The 27,734-nt window shown below is 42.8% G+C and overlaps 3 protein-coding genes across 5 annotated transcripts; 1 reads left to right on the forward strand and 2 right to left on the reverse strand.

The window, feature by feature from the left end:
- Nucleotides 1-342: 342 nt before the first annotated feature.
- On the reverse strand, nt 343-14,897 carry TXNDC12 (thioredoxin domain containing 12). 2 transcript variants are annotated; one of them, XM_080348440.1, is made up of 9 exons: nt 14,378-14,897; nt 12,197-12,257; nt 7,460-7,512; nt 5,917-5,990; nt 5,340-5,409; nt 5,167-5,250; nt 4,494-4,532; nt 1,312-1,451; nt 343-468 (listed from the first exon to the last, which is right to left on the reverse strand). In XM_080348440.1, exons 1-8 carry the CDS (start codon nt 14,466-14,468, stop codon nt 1,360-1,362), a joined length of 564 nt encoding a protein of 187 aa, XP_080204566.1. In that variant the 5' UTR covers nt 14,469-14,897; the 3' UTR covers nt 343-468; nt 1,312-1,359. The 2 variants fall into 2 exon arrangements, with proteins under 2 accessions (XP_080204566.1, XP_080204567.1); XM_080348441.1 differs by lacking the exons at nt 343-468; nt 1,312-1,451 and having other exon boundaries at nt 3,700-4,532.
- KTI12 (KTI12 chromatin associated homolog) lies at nt 9,109-10,534 on the reverse strand (the record flags this gene model as incomplete). The annotated part of the gene is made up of 1 exon (XM_080348439.1): nt 9,109-10,534. The coding sequence occupies one exon, from the start codon at nt 10,532-10,534 to the stop codon at nt 9,812-9,814; it is 723 nt and encodes a 240-aa protein (XP_080204565.1). The 3' UTR covers nt 9,109-9,811.
- Nucleotides 14,898-15,142: 245 nt separating the features above from the next.
- On the forward strand, nt 15,143-26,452 carry BTF3L4 (basic transcription factor 3 like 4). 2 transcript variants are annotated; one of them, XR_013922408.1, is made up of 7 exons: nt 15,165-15,288; nt 16,485-16,548; nt 17,461-17,574; nt 19,923-20,124; nt 21,525-21,584; nt 22,533-22,676; nt 25,988-26,452. XR_013922408.1 is itself a non-coding variant. In XM_080348442.1 (6 exons), exons 2-6 carry the CDS (start codon nt 16,495-16,497, stop codon nt 22,577-22,579), a joined length of 477 nt encoding a protein of 158 aa, XP_080204568.1. In that variant the 5' UTR covers nt 15,143-15,288; nt 16,485-16,494; the 3' UTR covers nt 22,580-24,341. The 2 variants fall into 2 exon arrangements, 1 of the variants encoding a protein (XP_080204568.1); XM_080348442.1 differs by lacking the exon at nt 25,988-26,452 and having other exon boundaries at nt 15,143-15,288; nt 22,533-24,341.
- The last annotated feature ends 1,282 nt before the right edge of the window (nt 26,453-27,734 follow it).

Below are 27,734 nucleotides of genomic sequence, written 5' to 3' on the forward strand. Positions count from 1 at the left end.
GAAAAGAAAAGCAAACGGAGTTTATTGGGCTAAACTGCTTAACAAATTGGCACCTGTTTCTGGGAGGAAGAAAGGAGAAATGAGTTAATATGCCAAATAGTTTTGAGACAAAGAGACTTTTACCATTTTGACAGTCCTGTGTGATTGTTTCCTGATTCCCTCCAGGCAGCAAGCTCCTCCGTCCAGTTACCCCCAAACCAACTTACTCAGCTGTCTGGAAGTGATGCAGACTTTTAGATAAACTTCATCCTTTGGCTTTGCTGTCTTTGAGATGAGCAGGAACTTGCAGTGAAGTTCCCCTTTTTATCTCGCTTTCTGGGTAGAGTTGTGCCTGGTGTAATTCCACCTTTACTGCTTTCCAAATCTTCATCCTCAGGTTTTGATCCACCTATAGCCATTCTTGTCAAGGAATCACCCTGGAGTGGTTCTCTTGGTTGGGCAAACCCAGTCAGGTGTAATACTGGTCAGCTGCAAATAAATATCATCATGTAATGCAAATGCCTTTCCTCTTGCCAAAAGTTAAGAAAAGTTTCATCACCTCTGAATATTATGACCTTGCATTCATATTAGTTTAATAATATCTCGGTTCAGAGCCATTTGTTAATCAAGCTGTAAGTGGGGACAACCAATGAAGCTCATCAGCAGTTTAACACAGGCTAGACAGGCAGACAAATGATGGCAGACAAACAGCCATGGGGAGAAAAGTGCATTTGAAGTAGATGACTCCTAAACTCAGCATGCCAGGGTGACGGATGCAACACTCCGGCTGTGCTGGCACTCTTGGTTGTTGCACTTTTCTTCCCTGCTGCTAAGCCTGGTGAAGGAGAGGTTTCCTCGAGTCTCCGTCTGACACATCCTTACAGCCTGTTCAGCCCCAGGTGCAGCAGCAACCTCTGCGCCCAGGCAGCCAGATGGCCAGCTGCAACCCACTCACTCCTTCATTAACTTTGGGTTTGTTGTTGTTTTTTTCCCTCTGTGGGTTGTTTCTGGGAGAAAGGGAGCTGACAGCATGCTTGTTTACATGAGATTGATTTGGCCTGGCAGCTCCCTGGGTCTATACTAAGAATTTTGAAGTGTGTTTGGGTTTCATGACCACCATAAAAGGAATAGAAGGTAAGAACCCAAGGGGATTTCTGGAACGTATCTAAAGAAGTTATGTAAGTATGCAGGTTTATTGCAAATCACATGCAGATGGACAGCACACCAAACAAAGCTGATACAGGAAAACTAATCCGAGACCTTGGTTACTGTGGGCTATTGAGTTTCTACAGTGTATAATTAGCTTGAAACGCAACTACAACAAACACTGACCTGTAAGCAGCTCCTCTAAACCCTGTGGAGTTGATTGCATGCATAAAGTTACACAATGTACATAAAGAAGCTGTTGGATGGAAGGTTGAAGATGTATCCCTCTGTGCAGAAGAAAATGCCAGCCAGCATTATCACCTGATCTAGATTAAAAAGCAGAAAGGTGTAGAGAATCTGCAAGTAAAATGTACAGGTCTAAAACTAACAAGCAGAAAAATACTTGGGTAACAGACCAAAAGCAAGTTCACCCTGCAGTCCAGAGACACGAAACAGGTTTTACACTTGTTAACCAGCTGCTCCCAGCAATGGAGCTGTTGCAGCACATACATGGTGTTCCGCTGAGACCCCAGCTGATCACCAAGCGGGCCCACAACTGCCGAGCTCCACCTTGCTAGAGAGGATAAAAGCATGGTCTAGGAAAGAGCAACCAGAAGGGAGGGTAGGGAAGATGTACCAGCTCATCAAGTCTGTATATACAGAGGGTAGAAAGGATTTGAGAGAATGGAGGCAGCCAGATAACAATGGCAAAACGTTACGGATTTTTTTTTCCTTTGAAAGTAGCAAGTCTGCAAGGCAGAAAGTGTGAAGGAGGGTTGATGCATCAGAGAAGAGGTGAAAGAATGATTTTGAATCAGAATGGTCTTAAATGTAAAGGATGAAGCATATTGCCTGCATCTGCTACTGAAAGGAAATCTCTCTAGATGGAGAACTTTTAAAAAATTGCTTTGAGGCTATGTTGCTTCTGACATCTGAGCATTTTGCAAAGCAAGGCTTTGGTACAAATGATGTCCATCTCACAGGCTGCAGTTGCACTGCAGAGACAAGGGCAGAGATGCTGCAAAAACATGCCTGGAAAATCACAGAGGTGCACCCTGCTATTTTGCATCACAGATTGTTTGGGGTTTTTGAAAAATTATTATTTGTTGAATCATAGCCCAGATAAATGAGCAGAGTCCTCCCCCTGGTGGCAAGTAAAAAAGACGCAGCATTTTTTACAGTCATGTCGATCTGAGGCTATAAATCAAATAAGGAGCATCACACGGGACCTATTTTTATTAGGTCAACCAATAGAGCTGGGGGAAAAAAGACAATCTTGTGAACCACAAATCCGTTTTCAGGGCTTGCATAGAATTATTTACTTTGAAGGCTGATACAACCAGAAAGTAGTTTCCTCCTTCAATTTCATGGTTAATTTATTAGACAATTTGCAACAGAAGCAGGGAATAAAACCTGTAGAATAACTTCTAGTAACTGAGTGGGATAATTGTAATGTGCAATAATCTCATTATTTCCACTGAGTCCCTGTCTTTTAGTGCCCAATTGAGTTTCGGTGTCTAAAATCCCTTAAAGGCAGACTGGTCTGGAAAGTAAAATTCATAATGCTACTGAACAGTAAAAACTGACTCAGTAGACAAGTCAGGTTTTATTGTATGTAACAACTTTCCACAACTAATGTCTTCAGACAGCTCTTCAAAAATTATCTGTAGAAAATTATGTTCATATGGGAAATTATGGCAAGCGCCTTTTGAACAGGACTTTTTCCTTTAGATGACTAGTTTGGTGGATGAGGGGAGAGCAGTAGGTGTTGTTTATACTTGTTTTAGAAAGGCTTTTGACACTGTCTCCCACAGCATCATCATAGACAAAGTGATGAAGTACGATCTAAATAAACGGGCACTGAGGTGGACTGAACACAGACAAACTGCTGGGCAGAGACTCATCATTAGTGGAGTATTCTTGGCGTCAATATTTCACATCTTCATTAATGACCTGGATGAACGGACAGAGCCCTGCTCTCAGCAAACTTGCAGATGATACAAAACTGGGGAAAGTAGTTGATTAACCAGACGGGTGTGCTGCCATTCAGAAGGACCTCAACAGGATGGAGAAATGGACAGAAAGGGGTGTCGGGAAGTTCAAGAAAGGGAAACGTGAAGTCCTTCACCTGGGGAGGAATAACCTGTGCACCAGGACAGGCTGGGGACTGACAGCAGCTTTGCAGAGGAGGACGTGAGAGTCCAGGTGGACAACAGGTTGACCACAACCCAGCAATGTGCCCTTGTGGCAAAGGCAGCCACCAGCATCCTGGGCTGCAGTAGGAAAAGCGTTACCAGCAGAACAAGAGGTGATATTTTTTCTTCTCTATTTTTCCTTTCAGCTCCAGTAGATAAACTCTAGGTATTACCCTGCCCTCAACAGTATAGGTAGTATAAGAATGGCTGAATTATAATTACATGAAAAGCAACTGTTGTTTTTTAATTGTAAGGAGAAACTTTCTTCAGCTGTGACATTCAACATTAATAACCGCTGCAACATAAACAAAAATATATTCCCCCATCCTTAAGAATGGAAAGCTGTGCCCTTTACCACAAAACACCATCTGCATTCTTATGTTTAAAAAGGTTTAATTTTCACCCTGGTACAAAAATACAGTACAATGTGATGGCAAGGCATTCGCCAGAAAACATTCAAAGAATAAAAGGGGAACCCCCATAAAGCTTCAACATAACCCACCCTCACTTGGTAAAACAATCAAAAGGTGAGTGCACAAGGAAAAAGTTAAATTTCTGCCTAAAGGCAAATAAAGATGAATCACACGCAGTTTTACACAAAAATATGTTTGCAGAGCTAATAATTTCACATGCTACTTGAACATTCATTAAATTTATTCCATAATACTTGGCTTAGTGGCAGAGTTCATGGTTTGGGATGTCTAGAAAACACCTGGCCCAGGAACATGCCCCACTCATAGGAATCCCCAGTAAAAATGATGGGATCACATAATACCAGTGAGAAAAGAGGGACCCAACCCTGATTAAGCGTCAAAATGTTGGCTACTTCTAGTTATTCCAATCACATGGTTTGTCCTCAAATAATGTTTTGCCCTACACACCTCCCTTTTAACACCAAATATTAGTGGTGTTCGCACATTACCTAGTTGCAAATAACCATCACAGCACAAACTGCCAGGCAGAGGAGGCGATAACACTGTAATTGATGCATGTGTGTGAACCTCAAACAGGGTTTAACCTAACATTGTTGACAGGAGAATTATGTCCCTCCAGTGCATCTACATTCTTAGTCTGTTTAATCATTTCCTTTTAGAGTTTTGAAGTGATGGAAAAGCATCATTCAATGTATTCATTATAGTTCATCTCCCAGGTGTTTTTGTTTGAAAGCATCACCTGTTAGCTTCTCCTGGGCCTCCTTCATCCCTTGGACAACTGAAAGATAAAAACAGAGAGACAGCAACTATTAATCTCAAGATGAAAACATCAAGGTGTACTGGTAATGGTTTTGAAAGTAACACAGTTACAGAATTTAGAACTACAAATTAACCTGTGGAAAAACAAAACAACAGTCCTGTGCCCTTTTCCCAACTATTTGTAGCTGAATCATGAGAATTGCATGATTTTCCTTGCCACAACTGGAGATAGAGTTTAGATCCTATAGACATTATAGTAGGTATTAACGTGAGTTGTGATTCTGAACACGGTTCCTCTCAAGGCACACGAGAATAACTCACATTGTATCTAATAGCTCCCACTTATGCTCTAAATCAGGGATGTCAAAATCATTTTCACCGGGGGCCACATCAGCCTCACGGTTGCCTTCAAAGGGCTGAATGTAATTTTAGGACTGTATCAATGTAATTACTTCTACATACAGTCCTAAAATTACATTCAGCCCTTTGAAGGCAACCGCGAGGCTGATATGGCCCCCAGTGAAAATCAGCTTGACACACTTGTTCTAAAGTATTGTTTTTCTTCTCTCAAAAGTGGAAAGTGTGTCCTTCACTCAGGACACTCCCAGAGTTTCATCTCACTAAAAATGCACTTCAAACTCCTCTGCACATACCTTGATCAGCATTGGTATAGAAATACTTGTAGCTGGGGTTTCCTTTCTCATTTATGATTTCTGGGTGGACTTTTCCACTGGGGTCTATGAAACAAGAAATCAAACAGGAAATTTATGTGGTAGCAATAAGGACACAGCCCTGTGAGTGGATGCAAGAGCTGTGGATGCCTTACCCATGAAGAGGATTCTGGGAATGTAACCTCCATCAGGGCTAAAGGCTTCATCCTTTGGCTCTTCATCATCCTACCAAAGACAGGAGGCGGAATCTATTAGCAAGGTATCTAACAAAAGACAGCACGCATTTTAAAGAAAGAAGTTATTGCCTTCAGATTCCATTTACCCTGACGCTAGGCAACTGCAGTATCTTCTGCTCTCACAGGAAAGTTATTTTTACCTAAACAAGTATCATTTGTGAAAATATTCTGTTATGTCATTTTGCATTAAATGCTCCACTTTGGTGTAGGAATGTTATATCGTGAGAGCATGAATATAAACTCTTTTATTGCAGCAACGGTACAACTTGTTAGAGAGACAATGGCACAGATCCAGGTTTAGAAACACAATTAAAATAACCAGACTGAAGAAAATTCTTTTCAAAACAATCAGCTATATCAATCAATCCTGAATACCTATTCAGGAGTCCAGGATTTAGGATGCAGACAAAACAGGATGCAACCAGTTAAGTTGGATTCCAAATGCTTAATTTGCCTACTAGGCAGTAACCAGGATATGAATCAGAGGGCAGCCTACCTCAAGGTTGACCATAACAAAATTATGGGCAAGTTCAGAGATCTCCTTGGATTCAGCAAACTTCGGCTTTAAAGCTAATTAAAGAAGAGGAAAAATAAATAAAAAGAAAGACATAGGTAAAGACAGTGGAAAAAATTTCCGGTTTTCAGGTCAGCATCAAAATCTCAGCTCCATTCCTCTCTCTGGAGAGCTGGTACTTTCAAATAAGCAGCGAGTAAATGGAATGTATGTATCAAACTGTTCAAGCCAGGCTTAGAACAGTAGGTAACTGAAGCAAACCTTGCTGAACAGACACATGACAAAGCCTGGCCAACAGACATACGTGGTCACATTCAAATCAACTAAACAGAAGCAAAAAGCTCACTGTGAACCACTATTCTTGCTCAACCAGCTCATCCCTTAAGCTCAGCTTATTTGTTTGCGATACTGAAAGAGACAAAGCCTCCTCACCTTTGAAAAACAGCCAGCTGAAAGTAAGTCAGTTGTCCTGGTTTTGTTAAAACAAGACCGGTTCTCTTTTAGTGATTTTTCTTTCAGTTAAGTTCTTCTAGGTGGCTGTACTTTTCTAAGTTTTAGCCTGCATATTTTTCCTAGGATGCTGTACTCGGTGCTGATAAGAGGCCAATGGAATGCTGAAGCAGCTCATGTTTAGATTTATTACTATGGTAGCTAAGAAAGACTGCTAAGTTTTCCCACGTTCTGTTGTGAGAGGGGCGTGTTTGAGGACGGGTGGATGGAACAGCTGGCTAGAACTGACCAACGGAAGTATTCCATCCCATAATCGTCATACCCGCTATATAAGAGGGTGATCATGAGGGTCGCGCTCTCTTTGACCATGGCCGGCATCTGGAGAGGCCCCTGTCTGTCTGCCTGTGCTCTACAGGCCTCAGGCCTCGCATCCCTGCAACCAGGTTCGGGTTTGCTGTGCAGTCCCGCCCGTGACTTCCGGGGGCCTGAGCTGCAGCTGCTGGAGCCGCCAGCCCCGCACACCCAGCTCTGCTGCTGAGTGACGCCAACCCCACATCGAGCACTCGAGATTGGTTTTGTATATTTTGTATATATATTCTCTATTTATTAGTAGCATTAGTAAAACCCTTTAAAACTCTCCAACTTGAAGTCTAAGTCTCTCTTCCTTTCTCCTTATCTTTCTTACCATCTTTCCGATCTAAAGGAAGGGGTGGCGGAAGGTAAAGGGGATAACAGGGAGCGTCTGCCACGGTTTATTGCCACCTTGCCTTAAACTGTAACAGCAGTTTACACTTAATTCTTGAAGATCATTCATTCTGCTCCATTTTTTACAACAGGAGAAATTGCAGCCACTACATAAGTGTAGTATTACAGCAGTTAGTTTGCGGGCATTTAGGCACAGCTGGCTGTTGGCAGTGCTAACAGCTGAAGTGGTGTGATATTACACAGCTCTACATGAAATGCAAATACTGTTAGCTACGTGTTGAATGCAAACTTTATGTTTCTCGTGGTTACATGATTTGTATACAAGATTTCATTTGAAATTTCAGTGAGCTCTAGTATCAAATATACTTACCTTTGCAAGCTCCACACCAAGACTTGTGGATAATAACCATAAGAGGCAAACCACTTTAAAAGAAAAAAAAAAAAGTCAAAGAAAGCTTATAGTTGAGCCTCTAAACCAAATTCTATTACATGTACATTTTAACAGACAAGACTTCTACAAAGTGAATTGACTATTTTACATCAATTTTTTCTAACAAAAAAAGTGATACAACTATACGTGATTTTTGTTGCTGTTGAGCACGTCCAGGTAGTACAACACTTGCCTCCACATTTCTGCATATGGAATTCCTTACCAACACTGTTATTGTTTCTACCATCTAACAGTGGAACTGGTGAAAGCTGACCAGGGCAATAAACTGAGAAAGACTAAGAACAAGAACTGGGTATCTCATCCCTTTTCTCTCATCAGTAAAACACTTAAGCTATAGAAGAGCATCCAAGCAAAGCCAGTAATAATGACAAAGCTTCCAGAACAGCAAGAACAGTCAAACACTAGGTGAAGGGAAAGAAGAAATAGAGAGACACACAAAGAACATACTATGGACACTTCTTTCAGGATATACCAAGCAAACTTTAAGCTTTCTGCTACTGTAAACTCTGTCATCATTTTAGGGTTAAAATAAAGGGAACTTCTCACAGAGAAATTACAAACACCTTTGCACACAATAGCAACTAAATTACTAGCAGAACTGAAGTACAAGTTTTTCTTGAGCTGCAGATAGTATGAAAGGAAATCTCTACTTAGCAGCATTCAGTTATGGCCTTCAGAACCAGAAGGGATGGAGAGGAAGCAATTAACATTTAGAGCAGTTCAATCAGAAGTCTGCCATTCAAAGTCAACCAGTACATCATCATCTTCTTTACACAGGACTCTGTTTGCAGTAATGAGCAAGAATACACATAGCCCTGGTAAAGCTTGTATTACATCACTGTCCTCTCCCTGATGATAAAAAAATTATGTGGTTGGTTGTTTTGTTTACATTGTTTCCATACAAGCCAACGTGATTTTGCCTCTTTGAGAAGAGACTGATTTAAGTCTGGAAAATACACATTGTTCTCACCATCAACGATCAGTGCGTCATGTCAGAAGAGTTCAATTATCTGGTAGTGAGCACTACAACATACTTTTTTATTTTTTTAAGTTGATATTTTCAATGCAGATTTTAAATGGAAGTGCTTGCAGTCCTGAAACACCAACTCCTAACCAGTGAAAACTCACAGAATTTTTAGATACTGAATGTACTTCCTCACCTTTATTCTCTTTACTTGGACTGGAAAAGTAAACTTATGTACATCAAAACATTTCTGTAGTAATTTCTAAGTTCTGTAATGTACAAGCCCACCCAGCAGCCTGTATGTCAAATAAAGAGCCACTGTAACTGAAGTAACCCTGCTGCACTTTCCCATTTCCTACAAGGTAGAATTACACATACAAATAAAATCAAAAGCCACAATTTATTAAAATGAGGGATGAAGCATCCACCAGAAAGTGAAAAGTTTATATAAACTGTATATGTGGTATAGCAAAGACTGAAAGTAGTTGAAACTAAGTGCAAAACTAAATTACCCATCACAAGTCATTCAGGCACTGATTTTTAGCTCATTCTTCCTATGACAGCACTCATTGTGAAACAACTATTGTTTTTAAAAGGTGTTTAATTATGATCTTGTAGAGAAAAGACATAGAAAGTTATTTCAATAAAACAGTCCTGCAGTAAATTAAGACTTTACTCCACTTAAGGCACACATTTTATTGTTAAACCTGAAACAGAGCAATGTGAGTTTGCTAAGCCAGCACCATTCTGTTGTGCAGTTTGCAAATCCACCTCTTGGGTCCAGCAGAATATTTTTCAACAGTCACACCCTAAAAAAAATACAGCCTGTTTAAGCTCTGAACCTCAAGTGTCCTCTGCAGTTTGACATTATTTGGAGACAGCCTTGGAAAAACCACTTTCTTATTCAAGACATACATATAGCAATGCAGAAGGGAAAAGTTTTCCCTATGGTCACTGCTTTTTGGGCTCGTGTTCAGTCAGTATGTGATTACTGGGGTTTAGGTCTCCACGGGAGACTTCACTTGCTTGGGGATGCAACAGTGCTCTCCTTTTCAAAAGTCGCAAGTGAAGAGAGAGCTGGGGGGGAGGAACAGCATCTCCACAGATCATTTTAGTGATAGAGCTTGCTCAGCAGCTGCAGGGACACAACACCCGTCTTCCCAGCGCTGCTGTTGCTGCAGGATCCAATAAGCGATGGGTGGGACCCAAGTTACTTGGGGTCTGCGGCCAGATGGCCTGTTCTTACTGTTGCAAGTACTTCGGGACAGGCCCACGGCCACCACTGCGCGTGACACAGGTGAAAGGGCTCACTGGATGCTGCGGCTTAGGTACTGTAGGAACATGCTGGCCAGCTGGGGCAAGTTTTCATCGCTGGGCTGCATCTTGGTGTAGCTGATGAACTGCCTGCGCAGCCGGCTCAGCTCGGCCATGCTCACGGGCCGGCTCAGCACCAGCCCTTCGGCGGCGCCGGGGACGCGAACCACCTCCCCGGGCTGCGCCCCGCTGCGCTGGGCGGCCATGACGGCGGCCACGACGTCCTGGGTGGCGCGGTCGAGGTGGTGCAGGAAGCCGCAGGACTGCAGGGGCTGGGCGCGGGTGGCGCGGTGCGGCGGCGGCGGGGCGCTCTCGAACAGGGCGGCGCGGATGTCGGCCAGCGGCAGCGGCTCCTCGCCGTGCACCGTGAAGAGCGGCCGGTCCCAGCGGTTGCGCGGGTCGGGGGCCTCGAAGGGCGGCTGTTCGGGGCCGCCGGGGCCGCCCGCGCAGTGCAGGAGGCAGCGCGCCGTGCCCGCCTGCCGCGCCGCGCAGTACAGCTCGTACCGGATGCTCCGCAGCTCGTTACCCGCGTCCACGATCACCACGTCCCGCCGGCTCAGCAGCCGCTCCACCTCGGCCCGCAGCGCGGCCCGACCGCCCTCCGTCTCGGCCACGACGTGCGCCTGCCGCTCCGGCCCGCCCAGCGCCGCCCGCAGCTCCGCGGCCCGGCGGCTCTTGCCGCTGCCCGGCGGCCCGCACAGCACCACCAGCGGCATCCTCCCCCCGCGCCCGCCCCGCCGCCATTCTGACCCGGACGGCGACGGCGGCTGCTTCCGCTCGGGTCACCCGCACCCCGCCCCCGGTCGCCCGGGCAACCGCGGCCGGAGGCCCCGCCGAGCCGCCGGCAGCCGCGGGAGAGCCCCAGGGAGCGGCCTCCAGCCCACGCTCCCGCCCGGGTTCACCGCAGCCGTCCCCGCGCGTCCCCACGGCAACCGCCTCGGGCGGCCCCGGGGGGGCGGGAATCACCGTGCTACGGGAAACCCCCGGCACAGGGCCACACGGACACCCTCCTGCTTAAAAACGCGATGGTACTGCGGTTACCCCTGAGAACCAGGCACCCAGTAACTGTACGAATGCCGGATCCCCACGCTTTCCCACAGGGAACCAAAAAAACAGCTTTTGCAAGCATCACCTCCACATTGCACTGTTTACAAAATTGAAGCTTCCTAGACCTGTCTCTGATGCACCTCACTTGCTGCACAACAGATAATTCCATGTAACTTTTCATCTCCTGACCTAAGCTCACACTTAGAACAGAAAATCTGCTTTTTAGGTCTGCCTGCCTTTTCTTGGTTGGTTGGTTTTGTTTCTCCCAATCCTTCAACTCACACTCAAAATGCTGCAGGACTCCAATCACTGAGCAGGTCTGTGGTTTTGGCACCAAAAGGAGAGCGTGTGTTATAGTAGAAATGCTCATCCTGCCTCAACCTGAGGGCTCACCCTCCCTCTTTCACTCCTGTCTCATTTTAAAGCTTCCTCTGCTTCATTGCAGGGTAATGGCAATGTTATTCCTGCAAACAGTGGAATTGGGGTTTTTTGACAGGTATATCAAATAAATACTAAAACACCTAATTATAAGCACTTGTAGAACTTTTGAACTTGGGTCAATTTGGTGTCTGCACTACAGTGTAGAACTTGCCAGATGGATCCGTTTGAGGGCAAATTCAATTTAACAGCAAACCCAGAAGGCAGAATGAATTTCTGTGAATGTCAGCATTGTCAGATTTAGGTTACAAATTTTAAAATACTAGCAGAATTTATAAGCATACAATTTTCCTTCTCACATTTTAATAAGAAATATAATAAATTCTGAGAAAAAAATGTGTCAAAATGTCTTTTTTTTTACCTTTTCATAAGACAGTGTTCTTTTTAGAGTTAAAGCTTAACTCAGAAAAGGTTCCACTTAACTTATAAGTTCCCTACTGTTTGAAATGTTCAGACTTTTCTCTGCAGAACAAAATAGCTCTCTCATGCCACATTAAGGCCTCATCTATATGGGCACTCTGAACTTTACGGAAGCTATTAGCACTGCCAAGTTCAAGAGGATTGAATATGACTCCAACACCTGTTATGGGGTTGAGATCTGCATGTTTCTTCACTATCATAAATACAAAATAAATTTTTTTCTCCCAAGACATGTCAGAATTGCAATCACTTAACCAGACTGCAGTGTTTAAAACTAGGTCATGTCTCAGCAAAGTTAACAATAGTAATACAATACAATACAATAATAACCCATAGTGATCTGAACACTTTCCTAAACTACCTTCATGTTTTATAATAATTACTATTTTCTGTGGTTAGATTTAGGATTAATACAGAACCTTTGTGAAAAGTTTTTAAAGACATTTTTCTGTATTTAAAACTCGATAACATACCTGGCTGCTGCCTCTTTCTTCCCATCTTCTAGTGTTCTCCAATGAATATGATCTCCAAAACCTGCCAAGAGGAGGTTTATAAATGCTGCAAAATTTAACATATCAACTAATGTGAAGGCAGTCCAACCATTAAGAATATTTTCAACTCGTTTCGTATTCTTTTTTTTTAAAGCAAACTATAATCCCAACTCTGGAAAAACTTCTGCAAATACTTAACAACCTACATAGTCTTATGAGGAATCCCACTGAAATTAATTAACAAAAACATACCACAGTCATTAATATTTCTATATATATGCAAATGACACAAAAATTCCCCAAATATAGATTAAAATTGAAGAGCCTTCTGACTATTCCCCTTTCTTTTTCAACCTGTGAACATTTATTAACTGATTAGTGACAACTTAAACGTCAGCATTTGGCTTCCTAAATCCCACTGAATGTAAACTAAAGTGAAAACTTAAAAATTCCTAGGCCAACATATAATTGCTCTAGAACTATTCTGCTAAGTATTACTGCTGATCATAACACCATCAAAGAGTAAGAAAGGACACCATTACACAGATTTCTGAATGTTACAGTGACTGAACAATCCAGGAAATATTTTATCCCATACCCTGGTAAGTCTTGTTATGTCAGTTAAGAGTGAGCAAGCGGATGTTTAATAACCCCAAAACACAGGCTGCTGGGTTTTTGACCCTGTAGCCAAACCAGCACTACCTCCCACGGCTGAAAGCCACACAGAAAGCTGAGATGGAGGAGATCCAGGAATTGTTGGCAGGGGAACTGTCCTGCAAGGGCTCCTCAGAGGCCTCACGCCTCCAGTAACACAGGGCTGTGCTGGATAACCAAACATCAGCCTCACTTGTCCCGTTGCTGAAGGTTTTGATTAGTCAGCAGCACTCAGTGCCCAGGGTGCTGAGCGGGACAGAATTTGGGAGCTACACAGGGGTCAGGAGCCACACGCTACCCAGTGCTGACACAGGAGAAAGGGGACCTTGTATCCTGTACACTACTACGGCAAAGAAGCTGGAGAAAGACAAAAACAGGGTCAGCAGAAACTTGTGGCATCCTAGTTCAGCATCTGGGAGGCTGGAACAGTTGGCACAATATTTTTATTACTTTATCTTCTCTATTGATATGAAAAACTGTGAAGGTATATGATGCAACACATCAAATATTTAGTTATGCTAGCAGTAAGGTGGGGATGCCTTGTCCATGTCCAATGACACACATGGAGAAGCTGCAGAGGCAGCTTCAGGCACAAGGTTACATTTGCACCAGCTGAACGTAGAGGAGCAAAAACCAGTTGAATTAGCACAAGTCATGTTTACTCAGAATATTGACATGTCAGCTATTTCAAAGGCCAACATGTTAAACCAGGGAAGACCTTCTATTGTTCTAACTAGGGACCGCTTTTGGAAAGCTTTTATTTTTTACACTAAAACCCACTTTGTGGCGAGTCTCAGCATGTTTTTAAAAGCATGGTGCGACAAATTACATAGTGCTTCTTTTGAATGGAAGTCATCTGAGGAATTAACTGTAAAATGAGAGGGGTATGGCTTGGATCCACACCACAAAGCTTTGCTGCTCTGATCACACTGTGCTACTACCAGCCCTCAAGAGGAGATTGATCCCTGAGAACAAACTAAAGCCACCACCTGTGGGGAAGCTCAGGAGCCTGGTGCACCCTGGCTGAACCAGGTTTAAACACGGTTATTACACAAGGAGAACCCGGGAGAGGTGAGGTCAGGAAGGAAAAGCGGACCCGCGGGCGGGAGGGAAGAGCCGTTCATCGCCTGCCAGGAGCCGCAGAGGGGCCGGCGGAGGCCGGGCAGGGCTGACCGGGCCCCTCAGCACCGGACGGGGCGGGGGACACCGAGGGACTGCGCCCCCACCTCGGGCCTCCCACACGTGAGAACGGGAACCCTCAAAAGGGAAACTCCTCGGGGCTAGGCGGAACAGAACCATCGCTTGAAGACCCTCTCGTTTTAAAGCCCCAAGCCAGCGGTCTCCCCCTAAACCGCGGCTGCAGCGTCAGGCCGGCCCGGCCTCCTCCCGACCCCCTCCCCGCCGCCCGGGGCCGTTTTGCCGCTGCGGGAAACCGTCCCGGCGCCCGCGCACCCATTCATGGGAATGGCAGAAGTTGAGAGGAAAGCCCGAAGGAAACGTTTGCCTGACCCTTTCCGAGCCCTCCCGCGGCGGAGGCTGCCGAGGCCGCCAGCACCAGGCACAGGCAGAGGACGGCGGCTGCTGCGGGCTGAGCCTTCATGGTGCGGGCGCGGGCAGGGGCAGCAGCGGCGCCCCGGGGTGCTCCCTGAACCTCACAGGCCGGACCGGACCTGCCTAGCTGATAAGTTTTTTTTTTTAAAGCCCAGGAAGTGATGTGCGGCGGATGTGGGCGGTGCGGCCCCTCACCTCTCGGCTCGGCGGTGCGAGGGGAGGCGGGGAACGGGGGGTTGCTGGGGGACTTGCTGTCCCCGGCTCTCTGGGGGCGCCCAGCCACCTCCCTCTCGGTCAGAGGAGCTCGGTTCCGCGCAGGTAGCCGACGCCTCCGGGGCAAGAGACCTCAGTCATATTAGGCCCGCAGAACCCAGTTTTCCCCCCTGAAAAAAATTCCAGGGTCACCCGGGCGGGAGCAGGCGGCGAGCGGTGCCTCCCGGATTTATTTTCTCCTTCCAAAAAACCCTTTTGTCCTGCTACTCTCGAGAGTTGCCCAGCTGGTTAGGGAGGCAAAACCGACCGCAAGCACCCGTGTACGAAGCGGGGGTTCGCCAAGGGTAGAGCGCGCTGCGCAGTGCGGGGTGGCGCGTTTGGAGCCGCCGCGTCCCGGGTTTGGGTCACAGGGCCGCCAGTTCCTCCGTGCCCCCCAGACTACAACTCCCAGGAGGCACCGCGCGCCGCGCCGCGCCTCCCTGCGGCCCCGCCCCCTGCCGCTATGCAAATGTGACTCCGCGGCGCCGCCAACCCGCGGGCGGGTTGGTGCCGTCACGTGGCGCGAAGCTTCCTTTCTCTGTGCGCCTCTCTTTCCTTCCTTGGCCGCCATCTTGTTCTTACCGCGTGTTGGGCTGCGGGGGCTCCGCCGGACTCAGGTGAGCAGCTCCCCGGTACCGCTGGGCCAGTACCGCTCTGTCAGTCCCGCTCTGTCGGCACGGCCACCCCTACACCTGCCGCCTCCCGGCGCGAGCAGGGCGTTGCGGCAGCTCGGCGCCGTCCTGTCGCCGTTCGCCGCGCTGGGCCGTGGCGGGGCCGCGGGCCCCGGCCGTTCCCCGCGGAGAGGCCGGGGGAGCGGGGCCGCGCGGCGGGACACGGTGCGGTGGGAGGTAGCGCTGACTGGGGCGGTCCGCGGCTCTCTTCTGCGGCCGCGGTGTCCCGTCCGGGCGGGGTTGCCCTGGCTCCCGAGGGACGGGGCTTCCATCCCCTCCCGCTCCCCGTGCTTCGGGATGGGTAGCGAGGGCTCTGCCGGCCTCGGTCCCTTCTCCCGGCGGAGCCCTGGGCCGGGTGCTGACCGTCTCGGCCGTGCTCGCCCCGTGTTCCCCTCCCTGTCGCTTCCCCGACACAATGCAAACCCAGAGGGGATTTCTCTTTAATTCAGGGCATCGCTGATGTCGTCTTGGGGCAGAACTGGGAAATGCCGGCCTTGTGCTGGAAGGCTTGAAGTGTTTTTATCACCTCTTATAGATTTACAGCTCTTCCAGTCTTTGAAGGTCCCACCTGACCTGTTGGAGAAGCCACTTGACTAACTTCCTAGTCTTCACAGTAGATAAAGTGGCAAGAGATTCATATAGATCTGTCAAAACATGGAATTCAGTGGGTTCGGACCTGGCTTAGTAGTTAAAAGTATGAGATTCATTATTCGGAAAGAGTATTCAAAGTAATGTAGTGATGAGTCTCTGGGTTGTGCTGAGGGTGCACTCGTGCTGTACGTGCTGATTTGGATCCCTTCTGAGTCAGTAGCTCAGTCAAATGGTTCCAACAGTAAACTCATCTTACTGGGAAATTCACAGTTAGTACCTCAGACTGATGCAAAATTGAATGGCCTGTTGATTTGCCGCATGGTGGTACAGACGCTTCAGCTAAACAGACTGCTGCTTGACCGCTTTGTATTATTTAGGTGTTGTGGCTCTAATGCACTTTGGTGTTGTGTATTTCTCTGGTGCACTGTTTTGGTGAAACTTCTGTAAGTTTAAAAACTCATATTGATTTTAAGAGTACTTTTAAAATGGTCTGTAGAAAACTTTTTCTTAATTTTTTTATAGTTAACGTGTATTTCTATCTCTTTCTTTAGACACAGCACTATGAACCAAGAAAAACTGGCCAAACTTCAAGCGCAGGTCCGAATAGGAGGAAAGGTAAAAAAAACAACCAAACAAAACAAAAACATAAGAGATGCACCGTTTCCTGTAATTCATAGGTTGAAGGAGAAACATCTCTGAAATTTGTTTTTCAAAACTTAAACTTTAGTTCATGGGAGAGAGGAAAATATATGTATATGTTTAAGGCCTGAAAACACTTCTTGTTTGATCTGGATCGTAGTACTGCTACTTGAAATGCAGTTTTCTTTCATTCACAACTGCTGGATGAGTAGTTACCATTGTGTAAGCTTTCTTTTTAATTCAGTGGCTTGTTGTGACCTGTGAAAACTCAAGCTAAGCTTACCTGTCGGTTGTTCCAGTTCTGCCTTTCTCTTCTCTCTGTTGGGGAGTTCTTTTGTGCCAGCTCCAGGGCTTATCTGACCATGCTGAGCTGTTTCTTTCCTCTGAGCCAGCAGGTAGCTAATATGGCAAAAGAATCCCCTGTAGTTTGTTCACCGTGGGTGTTCATCTCCTAACCATAGGCGGGGTTGTACAAAACTTTGTAGAATAGCAGTGCCAAAATTGCTGTCTGTGGACAGTTTAGAAATGCGTCACCTTTTCAAATCAATGTATTTGTGCTTTGTCTTGGGGAAAAAAAAAAAAAAACAACTTATTGGGGAAATTCTAGTTATATTGCTCAATAGTAAATAATATTTTTATAATCCCGCTTGTGGGAAGGGAAAAATACTGCTGCTGTTCAGTGTCTTTTTACACTTAAAAAAACCCTTAAAATTGAGATCAATGGTTAAAGCTGTAGGTGAAGAGAAATAAGTTGAAAAGCATTTTTGACTACACAGCTTTCTCATCACTTTTACAGAGGGGTTGCTTAAAGTGTGATATGTCATTCAAAAATTAAAGTGTTGTGAGATTTTTGAGAAAAAACTGACTGTTATCGTGATTCTTTTCCAGGGAACAGCTCGCAGAAAGAAGAAGGTGGTGCACAGAACAGCTACAGCTGATGACAAAAAACTTCAGAGTTCCCTCAAAAAACTGGCAGTAAATAACATTGCTGGCATTGAAGAGGTATAGTGATAAAATAAACATTTCCTGTTTGAGATGACTTTCACTGTGGTGTTTTGGTGATGGTTTTTCTTTTTTAAACAGCCATTTTCTCTTCCCCTCAACATTTTTTAGACCTGGTTACTGATAAAGTTATGCGATTGTTTCATTTAAATGAGTGCATACGTACCTAGAGAAAGAAAGCAGCAGAAAGGTTCTGCTGGCCAGATGGATTGTAGAAGCTTATGTGTGTCTTGTGTTCATAACAAAACAAAACTTCTCCTAATTCTTAATTTCATGAACTTCATTACCCATATTGAAGAGAAGAGCAGTAAATGCACATGTACTGTCCAGGCACATCTATAGCAAGGATTGTATGGTGCAGAATATAAAGAAAATCATAAAAAGACCTAGAGTAAGGACTTGCAAGTCTGTATTATCAATATTGGGTCCTTTTGCATCATGAAAATTACCGGACTTGTTTGTGGTAGTCATAGGAGATGACAGTTCTTAAACACAGCAAAGACTCTACAGAACCAGCTTCTGTGTTAATGTAAGTAGGAATACAAAGGTTTCAGGTATTCCTTGAATACATCTTATTTTATATATATAATATATGAACGGAAACACTGACATTTTCTGTAACACTGTAGAGTGATGCTTGTGTGTGGGAGAAGGAAGTGTTCCTTCGTTGTGAACTCAATATTACTGTAGCACTTGGTTAAAGAAGCAGAGTATTTAATCTGTGATTAATTAATTTAAGCAGGATTGCAAGGTACTTCCAGAGGTTGCTTAGTGCATACCTCTTTTCCAAAGGCAAATACAGATTCAGTGCAGAAGCCTGGTTTGCCTGTAAGTTTTCATACCTCTGCTACAGAAACAATTGAGTTTGACTGTTTACTTAAACTTGATATATGTATGTTGAGCTATATGAACCCAAAGAAATACACAGTTCTGGTTTGGTTTAGATTCCCTCTGCCCCCTCCCGCAAGCATAAGATCTTTACGCAGACATGGTTATTAAGATTTTCAATGTCTTCAGGTGAAGGAAGACAATACAATGTGCCTAGCTATCAAAGCAATGTATTCAGGTGGGCACAAGTTGACCTTGGTAAGCTTTGTGTAGATGTAGTTTGGAGAGGCTGGTAATGTTGAGTCACACAGTAGCTCATCTGTGTGGTTTTTAAAAGAGACTTTTAAGTCAGAGGATGACTGCCTGAAGCCTTTACCTTTTCCTCATGTGCAAGGGGCAGGACATACTTTAGTTTTTCAGGAAAGCTATACACATAGTTTTCCTGTGCAAAACATTTTTTGACTTTGCTTATATGTGAAGATTGAAAACGTACATGTTTGTATATTTTAGATCCCTTCTTTAGTTCTTGAATTTCTATTTTCTCCTTGCAGCTTCTACCAAAAGCAGTACTTAAAAGTTTTGTGGTATAAGTTTATTGGTACTGTTTTGTTGGATGGGTAGAATGTTCTTCCTTTTTTCAGACAAAATTATTTTAGCTTTCTACTCTGTCTCCTTTTGAGTTAAAAAACATAAAAGTGAGCCCTGTACAAATATGCCAGTATAAACTTTGACAGTAGAAGCAAATCAGGCTGTTAGACTGGCTGTAAAAAAATTCTTGGTGATTCAGAAGATCAGGGAAGAGGAAAACAGCAGGATCACTGTATGATGTACTGAAGAGTCATCATGGGATTATTAGGAAGGTGTAGAAGCCTGTTCTAGTGCGGCTGACACATAAACTTGCAGTGGTGTGTGTGTCCTTGCCCTGGGCAGCTCTAGCAGGCAGACCGAGCTGTGAATCTGCTGCCTTTGCCAGCTCTGCTGCAAAAACATTTTCCTGATAGGTGACACAGCTAGCTGGGAACAGTGATGTCTTAAACTGATGTGGCAAGGCTTTCCTGTTAGAACTTTTAGTTTGTAAAGGCCGTAGAGCTGAAGGTTTGGGATTTTTTTCCTAGACATTTGTGATATTAACTTGTTTATGCTTCCTCATCTAATAACCTGTGTATATTTTTTGCCTTTGTTAGAAATACATATGAATGGTATGGTAACATATAATCCTGGCATATTTATTACTTATTATTTAGATAAGTATATTTTATGAAGTAACCATAGCTCTTAAGTTGTACCTTTTCATATAGTATACTATGTCTGAACCCATATTATCATTAATGCGTATTTCACTTCCAGTTTAAGTGATGTTAATTCCAGATACTTTTATCATGGTTATATTATTCTCTAGGAGGAGTACTAGTTTTATAAATGTTTAATATTTTAAATCTAAATTTGCATTAATAACTTATCATACTTGTTCAAGAAGATACTGCAACACTTTGGTAAATGTTGTTAATATATTTAAACAGGTGAACATGATAAAAGATGATGGGACAGTTATTCACTTCAACAACCCCAAGGTTCAAGCTTCCCTCTCTGCAAACACTTTTGCAATTACTGGTCATGCAGAGGCTAAACCGATCACAGAAATGCTTCCAGGCATCTTAAGCCAGCTTGGTGCTGACAGCTTAACAAGTCTCAGGAAGTTAGCTGAACAATTCCCAAGACAAGGTAGGTCTTTTGGGAATCTTTCACCACTGATTTAAAGAACACATGAAGTATTAAAACTTGTAACACAAACTTAACAGCAACATGTGTAACTTAAAAGGCATGTGTGCTTTCATTTATTTGCCACTGTTGTGGAAATACAGGGGTGATGACTTTTTTGTTGTTGTTTTTGTTGATTCAAGATTCTACATAGGCAGGCCTTGATTTAAAAAAAAAATTAAAATTTAGTAAGTCAGGCATGCTGTGATTCTAGGTATCCAACTGTGTCTGACTGAATACTTAGGAAAGCAAGTTCATCTTTTTATTTGGAAAACTCAACAGGTTCTTTTTGTCAGGGAATCAATTCTGTTTTCTTTGTTCATACCAAACGTATTTCTAGTGTAGATACAGAGGAAGAAATGTGTTATTTATCCTCTACTCTAGTTCCACTTGGAATTAAGCCAAGGCACTTAAATATTAATTCAAAATCAAATATTTGATTCAAAATTAAAAAAAAAAGGTTTTGGTATGATTTTTAATTTTCTAGAAGCATGGGGTGTGTGTATATATACATAGTATAACTATTACTGTAATTTTACAGTTAAGAAACTTGAGTCTGGGGGCAGTTCCAGTTTAGACTTTTATGGCCATTAAAAGAATTTGTAATTGGACATGTTGCAACTGTCTGTATTTGGAACTGGAAAATACACTATGTACCTGTTCTAGTGTTTTCATAAATAACTATTCCTTTTAATAATTTTAATTTCACCTATATTTGATGTTTGGAGTTCAGTTGAAAGTAAAGGGTTTATTTTTCCTTCTTCTCTAATATGTAAAATACCTTTTAAAATCTGGAAAGATGGATTATCTTAAACATATTTCTGTGATACAACCATGGTATCAATACATGCTTGCTATGATTTTTTTTTTTAGGTTCTTGTATTTCACTAGATTACATGTAGCATGTTCCATGACTTAGAACAGACTTAAGTTTGATGCAGGACCCTCTAGGGAAATAACTTTTTCCAACAGTTGTGGCTCCTTGGTAATTGAATCATATGATCTGTTGGTCCCTGTTTGGTACTGCATTATTCTTGCATTGAAACACATGACTTCAGTTAAAAGATTTAGTCACGCTGGAGTGTTTTTTTTTTCCCTGTATCATTTGATCTTTTCGAGCTCTGCCTTAATACCCTTAAGCATTTGAAAATGGCTGTGCTAATACTGTGCTATAAGAATGTTCACCAGTAGACCTTCTGGCCATGCTGATGACTGTTGATGCCCAGTCATTTGTGTGCTTGTTACTACTGGGCATTGGGGAAATGCTTTATTTTGTTCACCTGTATGCTATGTGTTTTATTTTGTCTTATGGTTTTTCCCTACTTCTGTGTAATGGGAACTCAGCAGCAAATTTCTTTTTATAGTGTTGGATAGTAAAGCACCAAAATCTGAAGATATTGATGAAGAAGATGATGATGTCCCAGGTATGCACATACATGCTTAATGTCCATTAATGTATAAATATTACAATTCATGCATTTAATTATCTGGACCTTGATGTGCTTATACTTCTGACTTGCCAAGCAAGGCTTCATATGCTAGGTAGCATTAAAACATTGATGGCTTTGAATTCCAGCTGTTAAAAAAAGGTTTACCTTGTGCAAATTGCTTAATTCTTAAGTAAAAATAGGTTTAAATACTTCCAGGGAGGTTTAATAGGTGTTTTAAATGTCCAAATAGGGTTTAAGCGCTGCAAAATGACAGGGTTGACAGTCATGAGGTTATCTTTAAATCAGGGTCTAGGGTGGGGGTTTTTATTAATGTAGAAGAAGAAACAAAGCTTATGTCAGTGTCTGAAAGTTTCTCAATACATAAATATTGTAAGTTCTTAAATTGTCAACCAATAACTGTCTGTCAGTCACCACCTTCTTCTGTATCCATGAGTATGGCGTATTAATTAAAACAACAAACCGGTGCGCCCAGAGGTTGAGTTCCTCATGCTCTGGCACTGGTTTATTTCTTTGTCACCTTACATAAAAATTCAGTTCTCTCCTGAATTTTGTTATCTGGAGTATAACAGTTAGTGCGTGCCTGACTTCAGCTATTCTTTAAAGAATACTGGTGGCTCAAGACTCAAGTGCAGCTAGTATAGCACCTCTAAAAATCACATCTTAATCACTTCATATTAGAACTTCCACTCTCCAAAGCGTTCACAGAATGTTAGGGGTTGGAAGGGACCTGCATTTCTAGTTTTTTGTGTATGTTCAAACAAACTCCATTTTCTAAAGGCCTTTGAAATTTGCCCATAAAAATGGTGTACATAAGTATAGATAAGAACTACATGACTTTTCCTGTAATATATGTATTTTTGTTAAACTTATGAGGGTAATCTTGCTGGGCATTACTGTATTAAATATCTCCATCTCTTTCAGATCTCGTAGAAAATTTTGATGAAGCATCAAAGAATGAAGCTAACTAAATCATTAATAGTTCTGGAAGCTGGCATGGACTAGATTTAAGAAATCAGCTATGTGGTTCCAAAGTTTTAAAGAAACAGAGAACATCATCTGTTAATAGTTCAGTAATATAAATATTTTGTATTTTTATGATGCTGTTTGTTCAGCATTTTCTGTCAGTTGATTTTGCATTTTGCACTTACTCCCAGGATCTACTCTTTTGGTCAAAAAGAAATGTCAGTGCAGTTTGAGGGGTGTGTGCATGTGCGTGTGTGTATGTGTGTGGGTGTACATATAGTGGAGAACAAATTGGAGAACACTTATTTAACCTTTTCCCCTTTTCCTTTGGACGTAGAAATAAAATGAATCTTCAGCATTGTTACTTTTGATTATCACCAAATAGTGCATAAAAGGTAATTAAGATTAAAATTTTGTCCGCATTTTGTGACCTGAAGGCATCGTACCATTAAAACTTAGGTTTAATTTGCTGTTAACTGTTGTACTTGCAGATGTGTTTCTCATCCCTGTTGAAATTTACGTGTTACCAATATTATGTTGATCCCAGCTGGTACCAAAGACAAGCTGTTTTAGCGGCTTGGTTGGTACAGTAACTTTTAAAAAAGGAAAACTTCGTCTTGGAAAGGGGATGCGCTTTTTTTTTTTAAAAACCTTTCTCAGCTTTTTTTTTCTTGTCTCTCGAACCTTTTGAGACAAGCTGGTTTGACTCCTTTCACGTAGGCTTAGCAGTATGTTCTCCTGTTGATTATGTAGAGTATTTCCCCTGTCAAAAGGAAAACAAACAGTTTCATTCTCTGCCATCAGGTCACATTCTAAATTTGGAGGTCTAGTTGGTAAAAGTCTAGTGAACCAGTTTTGCACAGCGACAGGTTTTTTTTGCTTGAATAACTTCAAGCTATTTTCTTGACATGACTGCATTTACTAGCAGCTGAGGATCCACTGTCATTCTTATGACACTAGAAATTAAATGCACCGTGTGAGCAATGTTTAAGGTGGGAGGAACGAGTCTGACATTTTGCCTTGCCTGCTGCTGGGCGGTTTGTGCAGTGACTGGCTCTAAAGGGATTTTTCTTTTTTTGCCTGTAACTTACCTTTGCCTATAACCTACCTCTAGGTTTGGTGTCATCTATGTAGTAGCTTCTTAAACCATGAATGCTCCTCAGGCATAAGGAGGACATTGGGAGGTACTGTTGGTACAGTGCAGTATTTATGACTTTTCTTTAAAACACTTAATGTGAACCCATTTTCTCAGAGGCTCTTTCAAGGTTCTTGATGTAATGTGCATATGGTATAGTTAGGCATCATTGTAACCTGTGTCAAGGGCAGCTGTGGCTTAGGAAAGCCATTTTTTTTTCCTCTACATCTATCACATAACTATAGCTTAATTGGAACATATCAGCTTCTTATGTAGGTTCATGCGCTAGAGAACTGTAAAAGTAAAAGACAAGCAGTACATGATTTCTGGTGACATCAGCATAAAACCACAAAAGCAGAGCTGTAGTGGTTCGTCATCTGAACTCAATTTATTTTATAGCCTTTGTTCAGTTTTCTTCTGTTATATTTTATATACTACGTGGATCTTACTACAAAATAAAATAACAGTTCAAAAGAGGAAACGCTCCCTCTTGTGTGTTGTCTCCTCCTCCCTCCAGCACTTGGCAGGTGGATGCAGCAGCTGTTTCACACAGCACCACATCCCTGCTGACAGTGACCAAGGCAGATACGTGCAGGACTAGGGAGGATCTGCTTAAAACTTTAGGATTTCACACTCGCATATACTCACTCTTGTATTTTCCATGAAATGTTGAATGAAACCGTTTTTCTCTCCGGCTAATCTTAAATCAGCTGCGGATGCATTTTTTTTTTTCTGTTATTAAGAGATGTCTTCATTAATGTGTGTGCAGACACACTGGATTATCTTTTGCTGCCTCTGCAAGCTCAAAGAGCAAATGAAGGATACCAGGAAACAGGTATTTGCAGTGTTCTTCCATTTGCGTAAGGTGCACAAGTGAAAAACATGGCAAAGTAACAACTGTACTGAGCTTATGTATGGGACACCCCCTCCCCTAAATACTAATTTCATACTGAAAGCTCTTGGTCGTTGGTTTCTGATGTAGGAAGTATGTCAAAAGTAATTTTATGAGAGATTAAGAGTAAGTGTTGGAAGCAATGGTTCTGTAAGTCTGCGTAGTTGAACTTCCCGATTCCTACAAATATTAATTTAATTTTTGCTCTTGGTCATGACAATTTACATGTTTAAACCCTCACTTTTTCCTACATTGACAACCAGTAAACTAACTGAATATGCTAGCTTATGTAGTTATATTACTTCAGTTTTTTCACTGTATCTGAAAACAGTCAACCACTTATTTGCTGCTGGATATACTAGAGCTTATCAATCATTAAACTGATTTTAATTAAAAGTAACCCATCAAGGCTGTTGTGGGTAAAGCTATTGTTCTTCATATTTATTCAGTGTTTGTACATGGTGATGGAAATACACAGTTACTAGGAGTAGTTTTGGGGAGTGTTGCTACAATAAAAATGCCCTGTGAGAAGGTGGAGAGGTGAACTTGCTACTTAAACACTGTTGACATATTAAAGATATTGGTAAAGATTGACAAAGATCTTGGCCATGATTTGAAAATAGGAAGATAGAGCAGCACGTAGGTTGAAACATTTCAAGGATTGTATGCAAATCAAAGATGAATTAGTACAGACTGAAAGAACTGAGACCTTGACAAGGGTGTGAGACCACAAACGCTAGGCTTCCTGCCCTGACTGCTGGTAGACTCGTGTAGTTACCTAGTTTATGGATGAGAAACCTGGGAGTAGTTGGCTTATCTCAGGCAGGACAGCAAGTCTAAAAACCTGTGGTTGTGTTGCATGTGCTCTATGAAAAAAAAACAACCCTCATGTATGATGGATGGCAGGGATTGTGATAGAGTCAGTGATGCTGGAGACTTGGTACTGGGTGCTGGTGAGGGATTTCTCATGCTGCACTCGGCAACAAAGTTAGTTTGCAGCTAAGAGTGTCAGTAGGATGGAAGAAGTTGATATAAAAATAGCCTTTAACATACTATACAGACCTTGAAAAAATAGGGTTTGGGTGATTTTTTTTTTTTTCTTTTTAACTTTGTTATGTAGGAATATTTGGAGAGTGCACAAAAATAAGGATGAATTTAGGACTGCACTGAAATTTTACTGAAATATGTTGATAATTCACTAGTATTTGCCAATTTCCATGGGAACGAGGAGTTGCTATGACCAACCTCTCTTATGCCAGGATCTTCACAAATAATGTTTTGGATTTAGTGTGGGCTAAATGAGCACTGGAGGTCTTGGGGGTGATGTTAATTACTGGGCAATGTATTGATTGTGTTAATTACGGAGTGGTATATTGCTGTTAACAGGAAGGAACTGAGGAAGTTACAACAGCACAGTACATCTGTGCTATACGTAAGAGATGAATTCACACCTCTACTGAGGAATGTCCCAGGAAGGATTCATCTGAGATCCCCTGGAATCAGACTGCGCTGCTCCAGGCAGTAGGGACGTGCAGAGAGGCTGAGCAAACCACCCTGTAGGGGAAGGTGAGTGAATTCTTCCACTGACACTTAGGATTACTCTCCCTTTATCTGAAGACAATATTAGTTTGTTCAACAAAACAAAGAGACAAGATTGTTCTGGAGATCAGGATTACACTAAATGACCCAAGTTTTATACTTGAGCAAATGAAGTGGTGCAGAACAGAAGCACAGCACTCGCCATAGCAACTTTACCGAAGTGACAGCAGAAGTACAGGGAATGCTTATTCACATTCAACTGTTTGCTTTCCCATCAAGTAATTTTTTAAAATTATTTTTATTTTAATTCCCTACCCCTTTCAAAGGCCAGTTTGCAGACACTGAAGAACTTTGTGGATTTATTCAGAAATACAGGGGCCACAGTGTCCATCAAGGATTCGGGTAGCCACACTGAGCAAGTGAAGAAACTAATCCTAAAATCGGTCTTGCTGGTGTGTTTGGGTGGAAGGTCGGGTTGATATCTAGAGCAGGGTTATTGGGAACTGGGCTTTCACTTCAGACTCTGGCACTGTGTATTTGGCAAGAAAACACAGCCTTGTACATCTGCCAGTGCCCTGGTTTGCCTTTATTTCCAGAGTACTGTTCTACCTCCTGTATATAAGTGGTATGTAAATTAATGAACACAAACCCTGGATGCTTCTTGAGAGGAAGGAGCTACATCTGTGCAAAGGGTATAAAAAGCTACTTCACTTCCACATGATAAACACATGCTATTTGGTGGGCTGTCAGTACTATTAAACACCCTCTCGCTAAACAACAGACTCACAGTTTGCTCAGATGCAGTTTTTTCTTGGCAACCTGGAATTTGTTAGTTTCTCAAATTTTAGGCAGCATTTCCTTGAACTTTGCATTGCAGATGGATTTCCTAACTGCTAAATTTGTTGCCTTCTTGGAGTAGGAGGAGATTATCTTCTCATTTGAGTTCTTGAAGTTGTTTTTGAAATTTTTTATGAAATATCTTCTAAGGCAAACATTGAAACAATTACATCCCAAGGCTTTTTGACCTTTTGATGCACATATCCCAGCTGAATAGAAGCAGTTATGCAACCTCTTACCCTTTCTTGCAACACACTTGCAGCAGCTATAGTAACCGCTTATGTTAAAAAGTAATATTAGAAAGTACTTAATGTATTTTTAGATTTTTTGTAGTGAAACTTAGCTGACAAGATGGAGCCAGGGCTGTGTGATCAGCTTTCTGCAGACATTGGGAAATGCAGCACGATCTACATTTTGAGAACATTAGATCTGATTTTCAGGCCATGTGTGAAGCTGGAAATTTCCAAGCAATGCAAATTCTTGCCACATGTAGATAAGTGAAGGCTTAAAATCTCAATAGATTATCAGCAGGGTACAGACATTTGTGAACCATGAGTGAAGTTCCCTGAAAGGCATTCCCCAGTCTCAGCAGCCTACCCTGCTGCCAAGGGGGGGAAGTCTTCTCCTTCCTTTGCTTTCCTAAGCACTGGGAGGGAGCAGCTGATGTCTGAAGTCATCTGGATCAGTTTGCTTATCTGGTTGTATTTTTTGTTGTTGTTGTAAAATTAGTTTTCAGTTGTTTTTCAGCTCACCCTGC

Source organism: Nesoenas mayeri (assembly GCF_963082525.1).
Source record: "Nesoenas mayeri genome assembly, chromosome: 8".
NCBI classification, from domain to species: Eukaryota; Metazoa; Chordata; class Aves; order Columbiformes; family Columbidae; genus Nesoenas; species Nesoenas mayeri.